The sequence below is a fragment of the Coloeus monedula genome, assembly GCF_965178545.1.
Source record: "Coloeus monedula genome assembly, chromosome: Z".
NCBI lineage: Eukaryota > Metazoa > Chordata > Aves > Passeriformes > Corvidae > Coloeus > Coloeus monedula.
This window is the reverse complement of record NC_138822.1, coordinates 73,105,664-73,128,151: the sequence shown is the minus strand read 5'-3', so window position 1 is coordinate 73,128,151 and position 22,488 is coordinate 73,105,664. Positions and strand designations below refer to the sequence as shown.

Genomic DNA, 22,488 nt, shown 5'->3' with positions numbered 1-22,488 from the left:
CTTCATTTCATGACTTACTAAATTGCAACAGCATTTCATGATCCCTCTTCCACTGAATCATGGATTTGGTAAACCACCTCTGAGTTAAGTTGCTAGTCTGTTCAACTTGCTGACTATCATGTCACTTTCTGTAGTATTTCCCTATCTATTGAGGTAAGTTTCTTAAGACTGTGAGTGCAGTTCCTTACCTTAATTTCTTACAGAAAGAAACACAGTTGTACCAAATTCTGAAACTTTTCTGCCAGTCAGCTGTGTCTGAAAGAGAGGCACAGTTTGCTGTGGCATGCTTCATGACGACTGTCTTGGCCAAATGTCGCATAAGCTTTAATTAGTTCTTCCCAGCCATGTTGTCTCAGAATAAAATCAGTCATAACTTCGCTTTATAGCATTGTCCAGCATCCATGTAGCTCTGAATTAGGAATGGGATGTTGTGTGTTGTATGTAGTATACCTGTAACCTGATAAATAGAGTTATCCATAGATAAGGGATAAAAGCTGAAGTTCAAGTTGGTATGAATACGAAACTGCATAAAACAAGTTCTCCTTGGTTCTGCAGCACATGAAACTGTTTTGCTCTATCTCCATGTACAGAGACAGGGAGAGAAACAGAGTTCTGGAGGGTGCCAGAATTCTCAGATGATGAGTTTAAACACTGGTTGGTGTAAATTCTTCTGGCAATTCTGAAACACGAGTGCGAGAGGGAAAACCTTGCAGTATTAGCCTAGTTTTGTTATCAGGAGGCACGCTTAAAACAACCCATAAGAATTCTCAGCTTTCCTAGCCTGAAGGCAGTTTTGCAGAGCTGAAATACAGTTTCTAAATTCTCACATACTTTCTTTCTAAAACTTAAGAAATCCTTTTTAGTCTGCGTTAAAATTGAGTTTATATAGTGGAGAAACCTTTATGACCCAAAGTATGTACACAATAATTTTCTTTATTCTGGTTACTTGTTTATATAGTGCTATAAATTGATACATTTTTGTTTGTTTGGCTTTTTTGCATTAGATTTTTCAACAGCTGTTAGAATTACAAAAATTCCATTCTCCTCTACAACTGTGGAAGTAACTACTGTTAGTTTTCATTGGTAGCAAAGGGTTGTTTATAAGGTAAACTGCCTTGACTTGCCTACCTTTTCTCCTATTCTGCGCACTGTTTGTTGCAAAAATCAAGTGCTTCAGGTTCTTGTAATGTTGAAAATACTTCCCAGTATTTTGGTTTTACTGGTAAGACTGTGCTGTAGGAATTGCGGGCACTGAGGCCAGCTGTATGCTGAGTGTTAATAATGGTTAATTCGGCAGTTGAAAGGCATTGTATTTGGTGATCCAAGAGAAGGGTTGCTGCAAAAGGAGAAATCTAAACTACAGGTACACTCTGATTGGGGAAATAGAAAAGTCAGATACTTGGATGTGTTCCTCTTTCAACTTCATCTGGTTGCAGAAAGCTTGTTTAACCAAAATTCTTCATATTTGTCAAAGCAAGACTGGGAAGCCTGTGACTCATATCGAGTACTATCACTTAAAGCTGAAAGCTGAGTCTTGTACAGTTCCATGAATACGTGAATTGAGAAGAGTAGAAAAGACTTCATTGTATCCACTAATCATGTAGGAAAAAATCTCTCTGTCATTATAGATATTTTGAATTTTGTTTAAAAGGCCCCTTCCAGCTGGAGATGTTGAGATACTCGTTTCTTTTTGGAAGATGCTTTTTAAAAGCCTCTGGTGGTTTGTATTGGGTTTGGTTTTTTTATTTGTTATTCTTATTTACAGTAGAAGGGATTTTTTTTTTGACTGTTTACTGTACATGCTAGCTGTCTTCAAGCAAGTAACTTACTTTCTGCATTCCATCAAAGTAATGCATGAATAGAATTAAAAGCCAAAAGTAAAAACTACAATATGGAATAGCTTTGGAAATCAAAGTTTAGTGTAGACTTAATTCTTTGTACAATTTGGTACAATTTCTGAATTACTGATGCCCTTTTAGCTTGTGGTAACCTTTTATGGCTGTATATACTCTTGGTATATGGTTATGTGGTTAATTGTGACTTACTTGGTCTAAAGATAGAGGCTAATGTTAAATTCAGGAGAAGTTTTTTGCTTTGTTACTGTCACTGTCAAGATTAGAAATGTTACTTTCCCTGGGGCCTTTGTAATCTAAAACTCTCACTGCTTGCTCTTAAAATGAAAATGGAGAAAATGACTACTAGAGTAGGAGTTCAAAAACAGAGTATTCTGCAATTATTGAAAATACTAATGTTGCTAATATAATGTTGCTCAATGGATTGTTTACACTTTGACTTTTTGAACAGAGAGTCTTAGATTTTGGGAAATATTTTTTTTCCTAAGTCTAATAAAAGATGTTTTCTCGATGGTTGAATTGTCTTTGGATTTTTGCTATAGAGCAAATCAGGTACTTCTGTGCCATCTTAAATAAAGATTACTGCTAAAGAAAATAAAGTGCATAGTCAATTTGAGTACATTGATTCTTTAAAAAATGGGAGGGTTTATATCCCCCTCCCACCCCCCTCCCCAATTTTCTGGACATCATGGTGTCCCTGCTTGAGTGGGAGGTTGGACAAGATCATCTCCAGAGGTCACTTCCCTCAATATTCTGTGATTTTTTTTGGAAAAATGTAGTGAGATAATTACTCCTGGATGCATAAACGCAGTAGTAGTTCTCTATTCCTTCCTTCTCCCTCAAAGGGTAAGGAGGTTGGGGGGAACAAAGATGGGAAAACAAATGTGTGTTCAGTGTCTTTGGTATTTGTTGTCATGAACTGTTTACCTCATTGGTACTGAAAGGCATTGTCCAGCTGCAGACGTGATGGCAGCTTGCAGTCCTTTCAAATTTAAAATTACTTGTTTTCTGCTGTTCTTTGTGTTGCATATTGAAAAGGAGACCTTTAGAGAAATATCTGCATGGGCAGACCATATTTTATGCAATAATGGGATTAATACATACATCATGGACAGAGCTAAATGATAAGCAGTTGGAGCAGGAGAAAGGCAGGTCAGGATACAACAAATGTGTGTATTGTGCCTTCAGTCGGCTAGATGCTGTTTTCAAGTGTTCCTAAACGTTTTGGAAAGTGTATCTTTGTTGCTTTTTAGTTATTTGTCTTTGTGCTGTCCTCTGCATCAGCAGAAGCCAAATTCCGTAACAGGATGGGAATCCCAGTTGGAGTTACTGCTTAGATTTATCTGAACTCATTTTTCCATCTACCTCCCTGGTTTCTGTAAGTGCGCAGCCGTGTGTGCACATCTGTCTGAGCCGCTGAGCTGCAGCTTTTTAACCGTGTGACTCAGCCTTATCCTTGGGAATTGTGTAAAAACAGCTGGTGAAACATAGGGCTAAAGGAACAGAACAAAACCAGACTGGAATACCAAGACATTAAATTTAAAAACATCCATTTTGGATGTGGGAAAAAGGTCAGCAAAACATAACTTGTTTGGTTGGTAATCACATTCATTTCATGGACTGTTCAGAAAGCTCTTTGGCCTTGTCTCTTTCATCCTTGTACTTTGTGGAATTGTTGTGAGATGAGGAGGTAGCCATGACAGATGGGCCATGTTCTGTGTTTTTTGAAGAAGTCCGCAAAAGAAGTGAAATTTTTTACACCATTCCTTGGTTCTCAGCTCTTTGTGTCACAGTTTATGATCTGCTGTGCTTCTTAAGGTGAAAGTAAAATCTACTATATTGACAACAGTTCAATATCGAAATGTCATAGCTAATCTTCTGTTTTCTGTGCTCTACACACTTTTATTGTGATTGATAAGTTTGTACTGGAAGTTCTGATAAGAAATTTATAAGGTGTAACTTGGAATTGTTCTTGTTTCTTGGAAAAACAAATGGGAAGGTAGTTCATAGGTGTATTATTTGTGGTCAGCTGAACCATTTCAAAATGTGTGACTTTGCTCAAATAGTTAGAAGTAAAGGCATTGCTCAATCCTTGTCTACCTCACAACATTTAAGACTTTTAATGCAAATTAACAGGAGGAATTAATTTAAAGTGATTGAATTGAGCTACATTAAACATTTGAGTTTATATTCTCTTTCAGAATTAGCTTAAATGCAGTTGCTTTTATTTTACTATAAAATTAAGTTGTATTGAGTGAGCTCTACTCAAGTATGAAGAAAATTTCCAAACTGGTTTCAGTTAGTTAAGTTTGTTAAAGAAAAAAGTCAGATGCATGTTTTAGGCAATTTCTATGAAGAGGAGATTTTTCCTCAAAGTAGTGTGCTTCACTGTACTTGTTATATAGTAACTGGGTCACGGTATTCCTATCCACATAAATAATTACCTTTTGTTTTGCTGTAAATTATGACTTCCACAAGTATGTTGTCACTGTTGACAGCTATTCTGTGTTTCTTTGTGTTGCTGCAGTACCCAGTGAAAGTGAACTGAGAATGTTTAACATGGACAGAACACACATTAAAAATCCCCATTTTTTGTGCATGACCATCATAATTTCATCTGATTGTTCTTGATAGAATGTTTGTTTATGGTGTGACAGTGGTAAGTTTGAAAACTTCCTAAGTTGCAAAGTGTAATCTTGGTGGAAGCTGTGAGCTTGCCTTAGCCGGTGAGCAGCTTTGCAAACTACTTGGTACAATTGCTGTGTAGTTTTGGTTTAGATTTGTAAATACACAGGCTATCAAAAGTAACATGTGGAAGATGGTCAGTAAGGTGAAGAGACACCACTTTGGAGGAATTTAATTTTTTTTTAAGCGCATCCCTCCTTTCAGTACAGTTTGTGAGCTTAAGAAATTTCTGTTGTGTTCTTGCTGCAGCTGTAGGAGAACCAGCAACAGCCACAGAAGTTCAGAATTACACAGGGCACTTTCATAGGTAATGTGGTGAACCCGTCCCCAGACCTACAAGGACCAAACACCAATATAATATTTTTCCTAGCTATTGAGACATTTCAGATCGTTACTGTCTAGCCCCAATTGCTCGTGGCCTTTATTTGAGCTTAGTTCATTAACAGTTATTGCAGCACAATATGTCTAGATGTCGTGTGTGCTATGCTTCAGGGTTTATTATTAACTTTTTAAATGTGTTTGATTTTTTTTCCCTGAGCCCTAGTCTCCATTTGTTTTCTGTTCTATGTCTTTGAGCTCATTCTGCCTCAGAAGGTTAGCTGACCAGAGTGTGTGTGGAACTATCTTGGCTGACTAGTGATACTAGTTTACAGGCTTATTGGTAACTTCTTTTTTATAGTGTTAATAGGGATTGTAATAAATAGGATAGGATGTATTCCTTTAAATACGTTCCTTTAAATGTCATAAAATGAAACATTAAGGAATCCTGATACTAATTGTAGTCACAAAGTCATGGAATTCTACAGTTTTAGCATTGATAGGTTGGATGGTGTGTTGTTCAAAAGGCTTATGTAATTCTCAAACACTAACTAAAATCAGTTATCAAACAGAAAAATTTAATCTCTTGGAGTCTCTAACACAGTTACGGTATTTATTAGACACTAACACTGCAGTTGGGTTTTTTTGCAAGTTACCTTTGCTTTTGTGTTCAACCTTCTGTGGCAATATGTTTTTGCACAATGTTAGTAATCTTAATTAAAATGTTAAATTGCATTGATTATTTAGGGGGTTTTGTCTCTTAAATGTTAGCATACTTTCCTTTAGAGAGTGTATCTGCCTGTATGGTGCATAAACAATATATAATACCTCATTTACCTTGGTAAAATGAACCAAACAACAAATTTTCAGTAGTGAATGCTATAAAGCCACAAAAATAATTATGTTGCCATTAATGGTGCAAATGTGTACAGCAGGACAGTATAACGGGAGCTCTTTGTGTTTCTGCACACAGTCACTAAAAACACTGATTAATTTAATAATTTTCTACCTATTGATCATTAGGGACCTCTTTATCTGTAAGTCCTTCAGCCTAATAATTTTGGAAAGCATCAGCAAATTTCTGTTATAATTTACAAGGCCTAGAAGTCTCAAGACAATTTAGTTTGTGGAAATTGGTTGTTGAATAGAGGAGATTCTTGTGTTCCCATTGAGAAAGAGGCTGCAACGTGTGCTGTCTCACTTCATCCAGCAGCTGAGAGGTGTGGGAGTGGATTTGATTTGAGAGAGAGAAACTGGGTATGTTACAGCAGGCTAGTAAAGAGAGTCTTTGCATGGAGGAATTGCTTCATTGTGTTGAGAGGATGAGGGGAAGTAATACACCAATCCAGAAGAAAAGCATCTTAGCTACCTGCAGTGCTGTATAGCATCTCTCTTGTACGTGTGAGAAGTTAAAGTTGAAAAACAGGCAACAAGATGAGTATTAGGACAAACGAAATAATGTATCACTGGTCAGTATTAATTCCAATATGAAGAGGAAGTGATGTGCTTTTGAAATGCAGCTCACTAAATCTGTTTATGTAGAATTTTCCGTTGGTGTTTATTGTAGACGGTTAAAGAAATGGTATACTGGGTGCATCTGTTTCCTTAGTGTGTATGGAAGAAGTTTGGAGAGATTTTAATTAATTTTCGAAGTCAAAAAAGAGGCAAAAATTGTGTGTCATGAAGACTTGTCTAAAATCAACTGCTGCCTCAAGAGGTTAATTTCTTACCGGTTTTGTTTTGTAAAGGTTATGAAGCATCTGAGAGAGTTCGAGGGCAGAAATGCAAGATTAAAAATTGGAAGAGACTACTGTATTAAGTAGGTTTTGGTTCAGTTTTTAATCACTAGGCTTTTAGTCTGGTTAAATTCCAGCCTAGTAAAAGAACAAAGTCTTTAACATATAAGTGGAAGTCAGTACACAACAGTTCTTAGGAAAGGGCAGCATTAGTAACAGCTAATATGAGACATTGCAGAAAGTTGAAAAAAACCAAACTGCTACTTCCTCCCTAATACGTGTCACAACTATTTTATTAACAAAGATGGATATTGCAATCTGAAGTGTTCTCCATTTGACAGAGCTGACTTAAATTAACTCCTTTATTTGCTTTTGCTCTTCTGTACATCCCTTAGCTATTTTCTTTCAATAAAATGAACTGTATCTAATACCAGCCACTGCATATGGGCCTGAGCAAGCACAGGGCTATGCTCACTAAAAAGAGCTTTTACTTTCTTTGTTGAAGTAAAAATTGTGTGTGGAATATGTACTGCAGATGAGAAATAAATGTATGAGCTACTGAAGTAGGTTGGTGTTTTCCTTTTATGTTTTTTTCTCAGTGATGGTTAGTATCATGACTGCTCCACTTAAACTTCACAACGTTTTGCACAGTCCCACCTCTTAAGCCTGTCTTGGTGCTTCTGGATGGCATCCCTTCCCTCCAGTGTGGGAACTGCATCACATGCTCAGAGTTGTCAGCAAATTTGCCATGGGTGCACTCAATCCCACTGTCCCACAGATCAGGGAAGCTGCGTATTACCTATAGGTATCTGTTCTCTGCAAATGGCTGGGTCTGAATTCGGGCATGGTCTGATTGTGTCAACTCCCTTTCTCTCTTCCCCCGGGAAGAGTTATTACAGGTGCAGAGCACAACTAATGCTTACCCTGGTAGAAGTATGTGTGCTCCTGCATTAGGGGATGTCTTTCGCTGAATTCACAGGCCAGTCTCATTCTGTCTGTGCTTCTGCTGCTCATACTGGTATTTCTCTTGCCATGTACTGTGGTGTCACTGCCGCTGGTATCACATGGGCAGGAGAGACATCAGTGTCATTGTTACCAAATTAGAGCAGCAGAGACCAAAGGAATGTGGCCGTAGTTACAGATTAAGAAATTGGATGCTTTAAATTTTTTTTCCCGAAAGATTGCTTTATGCTGATAAGCAATTTACAATTGTACAGTATAGTATTTTTCACTGAGATTTTTTTTTTTTACAGTGGTTGTAGTTTGTGGTGATTTGAGCACCTACTATAGGAAAACACATTATCCTAATACTGGTTTAGAAGTTGTACTAGGTGATCCTTATCTCAAACTTTTTCATTTTCGGCTTGTTTTGTCAGCCTCACTGTTTCTGCTGCCTTATCACTTTATAAATGAAACATACAGATTTCACTAGTACACACACACACACACCCTCCCCTGCTTGCACCCTCCCTTTTCCTTTACCTCACTCCACATGCTGCAACCACCTCTTTGGCTATTCAACTTAAATAAATATCCAGTAGCTTCATGTTTTCTTGTGTTACTATTTTAACCTTAGACAGCTGCACCAGGCAGCTGATTAATTAATATTCACTCTTCTGTTTCCAATACTGACTTTTTCGGAGATTGAATTTGTGTTAAATACTTTATATTGTAAATGTGTATGTTTGCCCCTCCCCGGATACTTAAGTATTAAATTATGTTTTGTCAACTATATCTTCTTCTTTAATATGTTTTTTGAAGTATTTTTGAAAGCATTTAGTTCTGGAAACTTACTGTCATTGTATAAAACTGTAGCTGTGGAATGGAAACCAGAAATCTGCCCTCTTGTGGATAAATCTGTATGATGTACCTCAGTCACAATACCTTACTTGAATTAGAACTAAACGATGTTGATTCATTCTCTTTGTGATTCTTATTCTTGAAGCAAATTTTTTAAAGGATAGTTTAGGGACTGATAGCTAGCAGAGATTTATGTAGTAACAAACAAGAAAAGTAGTTTTTTGCAAAATGTAGACGTTTAAAACTGACTGTGAGACAAAGATTGCTAAATTGTGATTGCAGGTTTGCTGATTTAAACAAAAAGAAAATGTTCTCTTTTCATCCAAATTACAAATTAGCTACTATATAGTTGTACTGGTTTAATTTGCATATGCAGGTGAAGAAATCAAGATCCTGGTGCTGTCATTAAATCTATATGATCTTACTCAATATATAGGAAACTGGAACTACTTTTTAAAGTACTTTCATGTTAAATAAAGATTCCATGATCTAAATGAAATAAAACAAGACTATTTAATTTTAAAAAGAAAACCATAGATGTCTAATATTGTAACTTTTCTTTAAAATTTAATTTTAATCCACCTTTTTACTTCCTGGAAAATATCATGTCAGTTACATATAATTTATTGTTTTAAATCCAAATATGTAATAAGTTGAGGAATACCCTGGAGAATGAGGAATGAAACATTTAAAACTTCTGAATTCTGAGATAGGTTGCTTGTCTTTGCATTGCTACTGAGCCTTTTTGTATTAGTGCATATAAACAGATTTTTCTTTTTAATTTGTTTTTTACTGTTCTTATGCATGCATATAGCAAAGCTGGGGAAAACCTGGTATTTTTGTTAGATGCAAGACAGTTTCTGAACCAAGAGGAATGTTTCATAAATGCAGAGCTTATACCTTCCTATGATAACCAGTGGTCAGAGTCCTCTCATAATTTAATTGGGAGGTAAATGCTGCAGGATCTGAAAAAATACAATTGCAATTTGTTTCTATTTCTTATTTTATTTTAACAAGGTAATTTTTTTGGTTTGTTTGCTTGGGTTGTTGCTTTTTTTTTTTTTCCCTTTTATGCTTGTAATTTCTCTTCACTGGATGTCAGTGTCTGTACTTAAATTGTTCCCAACTTACTTTCATCTTCTCTTCGTCCCTTTATTTTGCCCTTGCATTAAAGGGGAATATAGATAATTAAAACAAAAAAAGGGGGGGAAAGAAGATAACATACAAATATAGATCATTAAAAAAACAAAAGTGCAAAGGATAGCTTACAAAAATAACACTTAAATGGGTACTTATTATCCATAGCCTAAACTTTTTAAATATTACTTTCCATGCTATCTTGGCTTGGCTTTGCTTTATTAATGTGTATTATGATGATAACTTTTTCATGTGTTAGTCTTTAGATACGCTGCCATTTCACTGTTTTCCTTTCACTGAGGGTTTCTTTGTGTTGCTTCCTTTGTACATTGCAGTTCCTTCCTCCCTGAAATGTCTTCTATGGTATCCGTTTTTTCTTATAAAGAAGCAAGAGTATAAGTACCTATATACTGAATATCCAAGATCTCATACATATATGTAGACTGAATTTCTTGTACTCTGTTTGAACTGCTACGCTGCAGTCTAATGCATTGGTTAAAGGCCTTCCAGTGTAGATCTTTGATTTCCTTAATTCAGCTAATATAACTAACAGTTTCACTTTTTTCAGTTAAGGGGTAAAAATGTTATAGTATTGATAACAATTACTGAACAAACTTGGCAATGGAAAATTTTTAGATATTGAAAATGATGATTCTTCTTGACTAGTTGTGAGCTGCTACAATAGCACTTCTAACTCTTCTTACATTTGGGGAATGGTGGTAGGGGAGAAAACCCCAGCAAAACTTGCCTGACAGTCAAGCTATCATTACATGCTGTTCTGATATTTTGTATGGAAAAACCTATACTGTCTTGAGCTGTCAATCTTTATTCCTCTAAGTGCTTGAGATTTTAAAATCTTTAAGCCAGTGAGTTTATTGATGTTCTCAGTAGCATCAAGTTTGAGTTGTAATTTCACTGGATCCCAGTCTCTGCTTCTGGAATTGAATCCCACCTTGTTTGCCAATTTTATAACAGACGTAATTTTGCCCTCAACACAACAGCTGTAGTATTTGGACCCAGATATTACTATGTGGTTTCTTCATATTGTGTTTGTTTTATAAACTAATCCTATCACTTAATCCCATCAGTCTCTCTTTCTCTCTTGTTTACTCTCATCTGTTTATTCATTCATCATGGTTGCAAAAACTTCATAATGTCAGAGATAGACTTCTTGAATTACCATGCTTAGCCCCCAGCTGGTGCAGGCAACCACATCCCATCCCTTTTGTAACATCTGTACAATCCGCCTTTGGAGTAGTGGTGTTGCTTATCTATACTACTGGAAGGCTGTTCGAGAAATTGGCAGCTCTGATGGTGAAAAGCTCTTTTCTGTTTTTCTTCTTGCTTGCATTCATGTGCCCATTTATTGTTGTGTTAGCATTGCTCTGTGGCTTTCTTCCTTTGTAACCTTCTTTGACCGCCTTAGAGCAACCACATCCCCTCTTGACCTTTGTTTTGTTAGTTAAACAAACCAACCACTTTTTCTCTTCTCTTTCAAAGAAAGTTTACTTTTCCCCTGACCATCCCAGCTCACTGCACTTGCTCCACTCTCAGGTCTGGACCTTGCCATGTTCAGGTTTCTTATCACATATCTGTGGAAAAGGTTTCTAATTTTATGTGTCTGATTTTGGAGGAATTTTTCCTGTAGAATGTCTGTATAATTTATTTATTGTGGTGGTAATACTTGAATTAGGAATGAACTTGAATTAGGAGTAACAGCCTCTGCGTTAACAGCTTTCTCATGTGATGAGGAAGTGAAAGTGAATAGACTTTTTTTTCTTATATTTCACTATTTCTGTGCTACATAAAAATTTCTGATAATACTGGCTAGTGATATGGCCTTTCCGTAGATGCAGTTTCAGTCAGGAGAAGCCACCAGACATGACGTTTTTATAGTAAATGTAACTTATGCGTGAAAGGTGTTCTTTAGTTTCTAGGCTTTCAGTGAAAAGTCAGATTCTAGCAGTGTTATCTCCTGTGGGTTTGTTGCTGCAGGCTCATTATGGGACTCTTAGTGTATTTATTTTATTTTTTTTAATTTCTTTTTTAGAATTGCTTATTTGTGCAATTAGGCAACCAGTGAAATTCTGCATATATTTGTATTCATTCAGAATAAAAAACCGTTGAGTATTGAGTAGTACTTGAAACTGCTCTGTGGGATGTTTTCTCCTGGATTAAAAAAAAAAAAAAAACAAACACAGTAACCCACACAGAATAACTATCTGCAGTCTGTAGCAGTTTCCTTACTTACTAGATTTCTGTATCTGCAATGTACTATATTTTTAATTTTAAAAAAAGTAATTTAGGTTAGAATGAGACTCTGGCAGGTGCAGCAAAGGAAGTCAACTCACTGACAGTTCTGTTAAACCTCAGTATTAGTATTTTTTTCAACGAATGTGCAGACAGGGAATCTTTGAAAACGTAATTTCAGTGGCTGATGAAAACATTGAGCAGAAAAAGACTTATAACATTGTTTTCCTTGTCTTGGAGTCTATGTGTATTTATAAGCAGTGGTATTATATATATTGCTATATATTGCCGTATGTTGCTACATTGGTGTGACATGAGAAAGAATGAGATAAACGTTACTAAGGAAATTACAAGGATCTTGTGGTTTGTATGTATTTCATATGTAATTCTCAAAAATGTAGGCTTGTAAAGTAAGCGTAAGTAAATAATGATTTCAGCATTTCAGTAAGAGAAATGCTTATGTAAGGACTCTTTTTACAATTTCCCAAACTGACAACACAGGTGCCTGTTTACAACAGGTAACCACATATCAAATTCCTTTAATGTCTTCAGAAAAATCATGTCAATTTCATTATATACTAGGGGATTGTAATGTGTGATGTTTGTAAATTTCTGATAGTTTGGAATTACAATTATTTTTTAGCAGTGTGGACTTCCTTACATTTGGGATCTTTACAATTAGTGAAAACTGAGTGAACTAATTCCCTTTTCTGTAGTTGAATATAAAATGTGCTGTTTTACAGGAAATAAATGAGCTAGTTCAGTGGTAGCAAAGCTTTGGCGTTTTTCCCCAGGAGGGATTAATAGTATTTCTGGTAGTAGTTTGACCAGACAGTGATATATTAAAAAGATATTGCAATAGCTACTGCTTTTATAATGTACTTAGATTTTGTATTTGTCAATTTGTTTGCTCCTTTATTTTTGAATCTGTAAATTGCTACTTTTAGTTTTGCTGGTCTCTTTAAGAAAATGTCTCCTTCTGCAAAACTGGGAAGTGAATTTAACAGCTAATTACTTCAATTGGTTATGCATTAAGTCCTATCACACTTCAGCATGAACTAACAGAAGTTTTGTTACCAGTTTTTCAGTCAGTATTGTATAACCTGACCAAACTTTTTTTTTAATTGCCTTAATTTGCATCTTTTTTTGATGAAGGGGTTGCTTCTGAGACCAGAAGGAAGCTTGCTTTTTAGTTGTCTAATGCCACCTGTTTTTAAAAATCTTCACTGTTCTATCCACTCTTGAAAAAAATCCACTCAGTATGCAACTAAAGGTAGTATGGTCTGTTTCATTTATGTTAATGAATTTAAAATTTTTCAAAAGTAAACTGAGAGATTGTATTTGGTTTTGTTCTTTTTGTTTTTGTGTTTAGTGCTTGGGAGATGGGAAGTAATGATAGCTGGCACCTGAACTGAAATATCTGTGTAGGCACTACTCTCCCAGAACTTCAGGATGAATGGGGATATGCCTCATGTTCCCATCACTACTCTTGCAGGGATTGCTAGTCTTACAGACCGTAAGTACTATTATTTTTCTTGTCTTTACTATGCTGTTTTCTACCTCTTTGGTAAATACCTGCATTTTCAAAATACTAAAAAGATTTTTATTTTAGAAGTTCTTTAGAGTTAAATCTGTTTAAAATCAGACTTGATACTAAATATGTTAGTTTTGTTATTGCTGGAATTGTAAAACTCTATCCAAAAAAAATCATGCATATTTAAGCATAAAGTGAAATGCAAGTTAAAAGAACGCTTGAGGAGACCTGAAACAAAATATAGGAACTCATTATTTGTTTGGAATATCACTCAGTAACATATCTGGGTACTGCACAAATAAAGAAAAACATATAGATGATGAAGCACTTCTCTAAAATATGTATCCTATCATCTTCACTGAGAAGAAAGAGACACAGGATTAGACTGATATGCAACTTATCAAGAGAGTTGTAGAATATGTTGAATATACTTGAAACCTTCATTAATTTTGAACTTTTTAATAGGTGCACAAAATGACTGCTAGAATAAAAATAAGCAGCTGAACCTCAGTCTTCTTTCTTTGCTGTTCAGCCCACAAAAGGAGCATATGAAGTGTGTGTGCTGACTTTAAATACGTCAGGAAGACAAAATGCAAGGAAAGAAAAAGAACTATTTACATTAAAAGCTGGTACTGACACAAAACCAAGTCATTATAATGTGACCAAAAATTGATTTCTAGTGAAAACTAAGAGGAGATTTGTTATTCTATAGTGAGGTCCTAGAACAATCACTGCAGTAAGAGCAGTTGGGACAAAGGGGTGTCTTGGTTATGTAAAGTGTAAGAAAGACTTTATAGCTCAGTTTTCTGTCTGAGGATAGTTGGATTCAGTGACCTAGGTGCTTCTTCTAAGCACTTCTGTTGTTACACTGTTGAAAATTGAAGGCTTTCCAAGAAACACTGGAAGTATATATCCAGCAATTGAATTTAATTCCTCACAGTAAAAAAGGCAGATGTATTGGAGGAAAAACCCACTTCATGTCCTTCTGGTGTATTCTGAAGTATTTAAGTGGAAGATACAGCTTATGTGTTTAGATGTGTATGTATGATCATGTATGTCTAATAATAGACCATCAGGATGCAAATAGTAAGTTTCTGGCTATGGACAGTTTTCCAGAATTAAGCATTTGCAGGTAAGGTTACTTAACTGGTAGAAGTCACTGATCAGATTCTGGTGCAAGAGTTCCTTTAAACACTGAACTGGAATGGACGAGACTAGTTGCCCTGAAAACTGGTGACATGATGCCTGAAGGCAGCAGAGTAAGCTAGCAAAGTTTGCGCAGCTTTAATCAGTATGTTTTGCTGGTTTTGCTAATTTTTCCAAGTTTCAGGCACCTTCAGGGTAATCTGATGCAAGTAATGAAAGCTAGTGTTTTTAATATATTACACACTGCTATATGAATTGCAATTTATTTCTAACTACAGCAATGATATACATTATATGGGATAAAAATGCTGGAATCACCCCAATTTTTTTTAATAAGTAATTTCAAAATATGAAGGAACCAAAAGAATATGTTTCACTTAGGCTGTTTTGGGTTTTTTTTCTGAAGTTGTTTCTAATGGTTCAGTTAAAACCTTGATCTCAGGGATGTGATCAGCCTGGGAACTTGCAGTTAGAGTCAGCATGTTTTCCTGAGCCCACTGAAGTGACCTTCCTCTGTATCTAGCCTTTGGGCCTCCTCTGGCTTACCCTCCTCTGGTCTGAGTAACTCTGCAATCATCTGGTCAAACCTTCTTATATGTACACTTCCTTGTTATGTCTGAAGACCTAAGAATGCCCTCTTAAAATAAAGTGTGCTTATAATCTAATTGAAATAGTGTTTTCACTAAATCTTTTATGAGATTTGTAAGTTTTTCTGACTGAATTGGCGCTTCAGTGAACACACCAGCCAACAATACTAGCCCTGTCTTGAGAAGATGGTTTGCATAGGAATAAATACAAGAAGAGAAAAAAAACCTGAGAATTAATTAGTGGATTTAATTGGTTGTTGGGTTGTTTGGTTTTTTGGGGGGGTTGTTTTTTTAGGTTTTTCTTTAAAGACCTTATGAAGTGGGAACACTGATTAAGTATTGAGATTTGAGTAGAAAACTGGAAGTATATGTTCAATGCATTCATAGTACTGCATGTAGCTACAAAAATTTTGAATTTCCTTTTCTTAATCCATGCTATTGGCTCCAACAGAAAGATGCCATAACATAATAAATAGCTTAATATTCTTGAATGTTTAGAGAGTCCAATGTGGGTATGTGAGTGGGGACGTGTGTGTTTGTGTGTATGTATTCAAGAATTTTTAAAAATGCGGAAGTGTTCCCTGTATTTTAAATCTAGCTCTTCCCAACATCTTGCGTAACTCCAAACCTTCAAGGTTCTAATTTTTCTCTTCGTATTGCTACTGTGCATCATTTGCAAAAGATGTCTTTCTTAATCTCATAAGAGAGTAAGGGGGTATCCACATTTGTATGTTTGTGTCTTGTGAATTGATTCTGAAGTTCTTCTGTTTTCTTATAACAGTTTTGAACCAGCTGCCTCTTCCATCACCTTTACCTGCCACCACAACAAAAAGCCTGCTTTTCAATGGACGGATAGCTGAAGAGGTGAACTGCCTTCTGGCTTGCAGGGATGAAAATCTGGTTTCACAGCTCGTCCACAGTCTCAATCAGGTGTCAACAGATCACATGTATGTATTTTGAACTTCGACATCAGATCATCATCCTTATTCCTTGAAATCAAAACGAACTGGATTGAGAAGGAAGTTTGTGAGAGTATGAAAATTAGAACATGCATGTTTTTCATTAGGCTTGCTTTGCAGATGGCTGCAATATAAGACTTAGTCAAGTGTTTCAGTCAGACAACGTTAATAATTGTTCAGCACCCCTTACGCATAACTGTGGGGGTTATTTTATAGATCTGATGCTTATTCCTTCCTTGCTAGTTAAGAGTGCAGACATCATGGTGTTGATTGTGCAATACTAATTTGTGTTCAACGTCAGTCACTAATGCGTGTAGACAAATTACATACCCAAAAGAAAATTTTTGACACCTGTGTCAATTCTGATTAGGTATTGAACTTCAGTATTTTAACAGTTGAGCCATCAAGTATGCTAATGTATTCTCTTTTTGTTATTTTTTTTTTTATTTCTCCCTGGTGTCCTTTGAATTGTTTTATGTTGACAACACTGTCGTTTTCCTACATGTTCTAATCAATTGTTTTGTTGAAGTGGAACTAGCTTTAAAAAGTCCTCAAAGCAAACAAGAAGTGAGTGCACAGATGCATTTATAGAAAATCCATTACATTTCCTTATGGTTCAGAGGGAATCCTGTGATCTCAAAGATATGCCCATTTCCCCTTTTATAAAAATAAAATAAAAAGATTTTCAAAGCACTGAGTTGAAACATGAATGTTATACATTCATGCGTATGTTATTTTCACTTCTACAATAATACGTTCTTGATGATATGCCAAAGCATTCTATTATAGAGAAGACCATGGTATAAAAATGTGCCTAAGAAACTTCTTACGATAGTCTGAAACTGACAGCCACATATACAATATATTTAAGAGTTGAGTAATAGAAAATGACTGTGAGGACTAGGAGGAAATATTTCTTCTGCCCTTCCTTTAAGAAGAGAGTGAAAAATCTAGAGGCAGGAAGCAGTGCTTTGCAGACTTGATTTTTCCTATATTTTAACAGTAAATTGTCTTCTTTCATTTTGATTTTGGTTTTTTTTTTTTGTTTTTTTGGTTTTGGTTTTTTTTTACTTGACTCATAGTTTCTTATAATTTGAAAATGCATTTGCCTCTTTATTTGCTTACTTCCACAATTCCAGAGAGTTGAAAGATAACCTTGGCAGTGATGATCCAGAGGGAGATATACCAGTCTTGCTGCAGGCTATCCTGGCAAGGAATCCTAATGTTTTCAGGGAGAAAAGCATGCAAAACAGATACGGGGTACAAAGCGGTAAGGACTTTTGATTATCTATTGATTAATTTTATGTTGTTCTGTAAATCTAGGGGACTGATATTAACCACAAGTATGTATGGAGCACAGCTGTTGTATTTATGCCTTGCCTTGTATTTGATAGTGATTTAAAGCTATGTAGCTTAACATCTTCTAAGAGCAATTGTGTTGTAAAAAGAAGGAAAGTAAAAGCGACCCGGTATTTTTCTAAAAAATGTTTTATTTCACCTCAAAATTTAATCTGTAGGATAAGTAATTGGATTTTATTTCAAAACAATTTTATTTTGAATTTTTTATGCCTAGGTTCATATGTTCATCTTAGTAAATAATTGAAGTTGAAAAAATATGTGTTGATCTTACTGAAAATCTGTATGGTTATAGTGTATCATTGCAGTGAGAATTCTTAACAGTTCTGGAGTAACAAATAAAGTTGAATGAGGCATCCTTAACCACTCCTCCCTGCCATTCCTCGATGCCCTACAGCTCTAAGCTGTTTATGAATTTTGGGAGACTAAAACCTTGTGCATCTTTCCATAAATGTCAATTACTTCAATAATTTTTTTACATTTATACAAGAACTCAAGTGCACTTTTGCCTGTAAAAGGAAAAAACTTCACGTGTACTTTTAATAGGAATATATATTTCACGGAAAAATCATCTGTTGTTGAGCTATTCTAGCTTAAGCATGTATGCTGTTGTAATACAGTTTAGTTGTTGAAGAATTTTTATGTAACCTTGAATTATGATTTTATGAAGTGCATTCTTTGCCATTTGATAGAAATGCTAAAATGGATTTATGCATATTGCTTTTTTATAAGAAGAAAAATTGTAGTAAGACTGGGAGTATATGTAAGGAATCTCATTCTAGTAATGTTTCTACTAGGATGATGTTTTCTCAGTGCTATGTAGTAATATGACAACAATGTGAAAAAGTAAAAGAAGATATTGTAGTGCTAATGGCCCCAGACTGATTTCAAATCCCTTTTAGACCCAGTGTTTGGGGCTTGTTTTTAGTTCTTTCTCATTACATCATTATCACATATACAGTTATCTGTCTGGAAACTTTGGAAAAACCTGTTTTTTGTTTGTTGGGGGATGTTCAGTTTTGTTTTGGTTTTTTTCTTTCTTTTTTTCTTTTTGAGTTACCTGGACTGGGCCTACCCTTGCCATCCATAACAGAGATAGAGAAGTGAGAGCTATCCATCACAGATTAAGTTAATTAGGAGATTTTTTTAAATTACATTAGAAAATTAATTATGTGTTTTCCATCATTCTTTTAAAACAAAAACTAACACATCTGTGGTTCAAAGCATGTTTTAAATTAGGGAGGAGAAAACAAATAAATATATTTTTAAAGCCCTTGAAAAGAGCACTCTGTACTTTAAGTACAAAACTGAAACTTTGTCTGTATAGTTCATGCTGATACAGATACATTATGTCAGCTTTCTGCACAGGAATGTTACGGTTAATTGTTTGGCTGAAATATTATACCTGGCTGTGTTGAGAGTGCCAGTGAGCGGTGAGGGGGCAGTGGGCATGCTGGGTACTGGTTCCAGCATAAAAAATCCTTGGGATTTCATGTTCACTTGCCTCTATGTGAGGTAACCAGTATCCATTTAAACAAACTTTGTAGAAGTTGAGGAGTCCCCATCTGTTACTCCGGACACTGAAATGTACTCTTATATTGAGGTATGGAAGTATCTAACTTTTTTCAGCACAACACAGGACTTTAACTCTTGTTGAGGGCCAGTTTTAGTGTGCTCAAGTACATAGAATGCAGCATTTACCACCTACTGGGAGGTAGTAATAGCTTAATTCTTGCGGGATTATCTCTATCTACTGGAGAAAGTGGAGGAGCAAAGAGGGTGACAGGGAAGGTTTCTGAATCTAGTTTTGCACATGTGATTATTGCAGTAACTGAAATTGATGATAGAAACTGTAGGATTAACAAAAATCTTCCAACGATTTCATATTGGGAAATTTTTGTCTAACTGTCTAAAATATGAGTGAGCTTCTACCTATGGCTGTAGATCACTTGCTTTGGCATTCCAAGATACTGTGTGCTCATGAGTTCTGACACTTTTTTAGCTGTAAGACATGAAATTCTGTCACTAAAATAACTTCAAATTCATTTACATTTGTGTGTAAATGAAGTGTCATGTAGTTGTTAGGGTGTTCTTTATTCCTGTGTTGAAGAGAGGAAAAAAAAAGATTCCTTTAAATTGTCCTTTACAGTGATGTGAGTCAGAATGGAATAGAAGAGAATATTTCAGTTGTAAGGGACCTACCATGATATCTAACCCAGCTGTCTGACATCTTCAGGGCTGACCGAAAGTTCAGCCAAATTAAGGGCATTGTCAAAATGCCTCTTAAATTAGTTTGAAGAACAGCGGTACATGTGGCTTGCCAGCTGGTTTGACACCTGAACTTCCAAAACATGACTGTGGTTATCTACTAGCTGTGGGAGCCACAGCTGGGATATTGGTTCTGCTTTGCTATTGAACTATTTCAGCACCCTCTTTGATAACATTCCTTCTAAGCTTAGCAGAGGTGGAGTAGAAAGCCTTTTTCTCTGGGTAGGAAGAGACTGCTAAATATTATTGGAACAGTGAGAATATCTTGCAGCACTCAGCCCAGGATGACTGGTTGCTATACTTGCTCCAACAATTGAAGATAAGTTTTCTCTGTTCTTCTGACTTGTGAATCTGCCAGATCTTTTGCTTATTAGCACAACGAGTACTGTACACACCAGCCTGAGGTGCTGAATATATGTCCTGGCTTAAAATGTTTCTCTTTACTACTAGGTTTTGACTTAGAAAGCTCTAAGGAACAGGTAGAAAAAAAGAAAGAAAGAAAGAAGAAACTACTGTTAATATTTGTAACTGAATTAACACAACTTTAGGGAACACAATTTTATGTCATGATGTAAAATGGACATTCTACATGAATTCAGTAGTTTCCAATGTTTTTTAACAGTTGAGGGTAGATGATCTTATTGTCTGTTTTATAATCTTATTAAAGTTTATAATCTCATTGTATATAGTAAATTCTGAAATGAGATACTTCATTGATTGAAAAGGAAATGTGTGCCAAATAATGCTGCTATCTTTTTTTTAATAGGGATGATGATGTCACAGTTTAATATTTCTCAGAATTCCATGCGTGGTAGTCCTGCATCTTCCAATTATCAGCAAACCACTATCTCACATAGCCCTTCCAGGTAATCCTTTCTTTTTAGTGGGGTGGGAGGGGAGTGAACTTCAAGTTCTTCGTACACTGACAGCCAATTCTTGTAGCAAGTATGTAAGTGGAAGATGATCGGTGTCACAACAAATTTTGCATTTGTCTGGCAGTGGGGTAAGTTTCTTAATACACAAAGAAATATCTTTCTGTCAGTGAACTAATCCCTGTATTCCAAGGATTCATCATGAATTCTCCTCTCTCTCTCGCTCCATCCTGTAATTTGGCCAAGCTTTCTTTCCTGCCTAAGGAGTCCCTCTGCCTCCTGTTACCCTCTGGTTGTCTTCTACCCATGTCAGAGGCTGAGACTGGTGGCAAAAGGATAGCAGAGAATAGAGTGGTGTGTTCCAGCATGTCCCAGTACTGGTTTAGCAGAATGGTGGGAAAGAAGATTTGTAAAAGCATGGAGTACTACTGTAACAGGTGTACAAAAGGCTTCTTGCAGAAGGATAGGCCCAATAGTTTGGCCAATCTTCCAGCAGCATCCTTGTCAGATTTCTGAGTTTTTGAGTGTTTGCAAGTAGCATCTACTATAATTTAGGCTTTTATTAGTATATTAAAGTAGTCTGGACCAGAGGAGAGCGTTCTGCATGTAGTTTCAACCCAGGTACTGGGCTTTAAAAGATCCCATCTTCAGTTATTAGATATCATTATTAAAATAAACTGATTTCAGGTTTCACTTCAAGTTACTGTAACTGTAACTGCTTGGCAAATGAAGTGTTCCATATCTTCACAACAACCAGTACACTTCTTAACTTTTATATCTAAAAGGGATATCTAAAAAGATTTTTAGATATTAAGATATTTAGATATCTAAATATCTTAATAAGATATTTTAAAAAGATATATAGATATCTCAAAAGATTGTGAATATTACAATGAATAGTACAAAGTTTTCTTGAAATCCTTGCAAAATTCTTGTGTTAAGTTAAGAAACTTGCTGTTTCTTTCTATGGAAGCTTAGCTTCATGGAGTTCTTATTTAGAACTAAGGGTTATGAAAATATGAAACATACTTTCTCATGTATTTATTTGGTTATTTTAATTCTGAGAAGCTCATATAAGAATGTAAGTAATAATGTACTGTTACAAGTCAATGTTATTTTTATGGCTTCCTCTCTGTAGAGTGAATCTGAGATAAAGCCAGTGAAAGAGAAAGTTGTATTCAGTGGACTCGGGTCGGGTCCTACCTAACTGCCTATCACATTCCTGTATCTTGACAGTGTAGTTCTGTTAGATGGAGTTACTTGAAATCTTACTGGAAAGTAAAGAATGAGTAAATGGCTCCTTGTTAATCCTAGTGACTGAGTTGTCGATTAAATTGCTGTCACTTTCATTCAAATTTCTGAGATTAACTTCTGGAAATTGCAGATCTAATTTCCATACATACTGGTGTCATTGTTTTCTTTTCCTAGGTGGAGGGTCCTATGAATGCTTTTTATTATCTTCTGACTCTTAAGTAGTATTTGCAGTTAGGAAAGTATAGGCAGCTTAAAATACTGCTTTTGAAGGAAGTTCTTGACTGTGGGCTTTTTTTATCTTAAATAAATTGTCATGTTCTGAAGGTATAATTTCCAAAAGAAATAATGAATTTGTCTACATTTTCTAGTTCAACTTTTAAAAACATTTTTTCAATTTTGTTTCCTTTTTAGCCGGTTTGTGCCACCACAGACAAGCTCTGGTAGCAGATTTTTGGCACAACAGAACAGTCCAGTGCCTAGTCCATATGCTCCTCAAAGCCCTGCAGGCTACATGCCGTATTCACATCCTCCAAGTTATACAGCTCATCCTCAAATGCAAGGTAAGTCTGTGATGTTTATTTTATTCTCCTATTTCATGTCAACTTTACTTTCATGTGCATGTTTCATCGGTTTCTAATTTCTTTGAAGGAGTTACATGCTTAATGCAGATGTTTGAGGCGGGTGTATTTAATCTTTGCTTTTCTGGCTGTAAAGAGTGGTAGTATCTACTTTG

At 35.7% G+C, this 22,488-nt stretch overlaps 1 protein-coding gene across 6 annotated transcripts in view; it reads left to right on the top strand.

The window, feature by feature from the left end:
• The window catches only part of NIPBL (NIPBL cohesin loading factor), a 135,030-nt gene that overhangs the window by 26,786 nt on the left and 85,756 nt on the right, over positions 1-22,488 (top strand). For all 6 annotated transcript variants that reach the window (XM_082301578.1, XM_082301579.1, XM_082301576.1 and 3 more), the window contains 5 exons: positions 13,152-13,295; positions 15,828-15,993; positions 17,145-17,275; positions 20,396-20,495; positions 22,167-22,315. In XM_082301578.1, coding sequence (XP_082157704.1) covers positions 13,232-13,295; positions 15,828-15,993; positions 17,145-17,275; positions 20,396-20,495; positions 22,167-22,315 — 610 coding nt within the window. In that variant the 5' untranslated portion in view covers positions 13,152-13,231. The remainder of the gene's footprint in view (positions 1-13,151; positions 13,296-15,827; positions 15,994-17,144; positions 17,276-20,395; positions 20,496-22,166; positions 22,316-22,488) is intronic.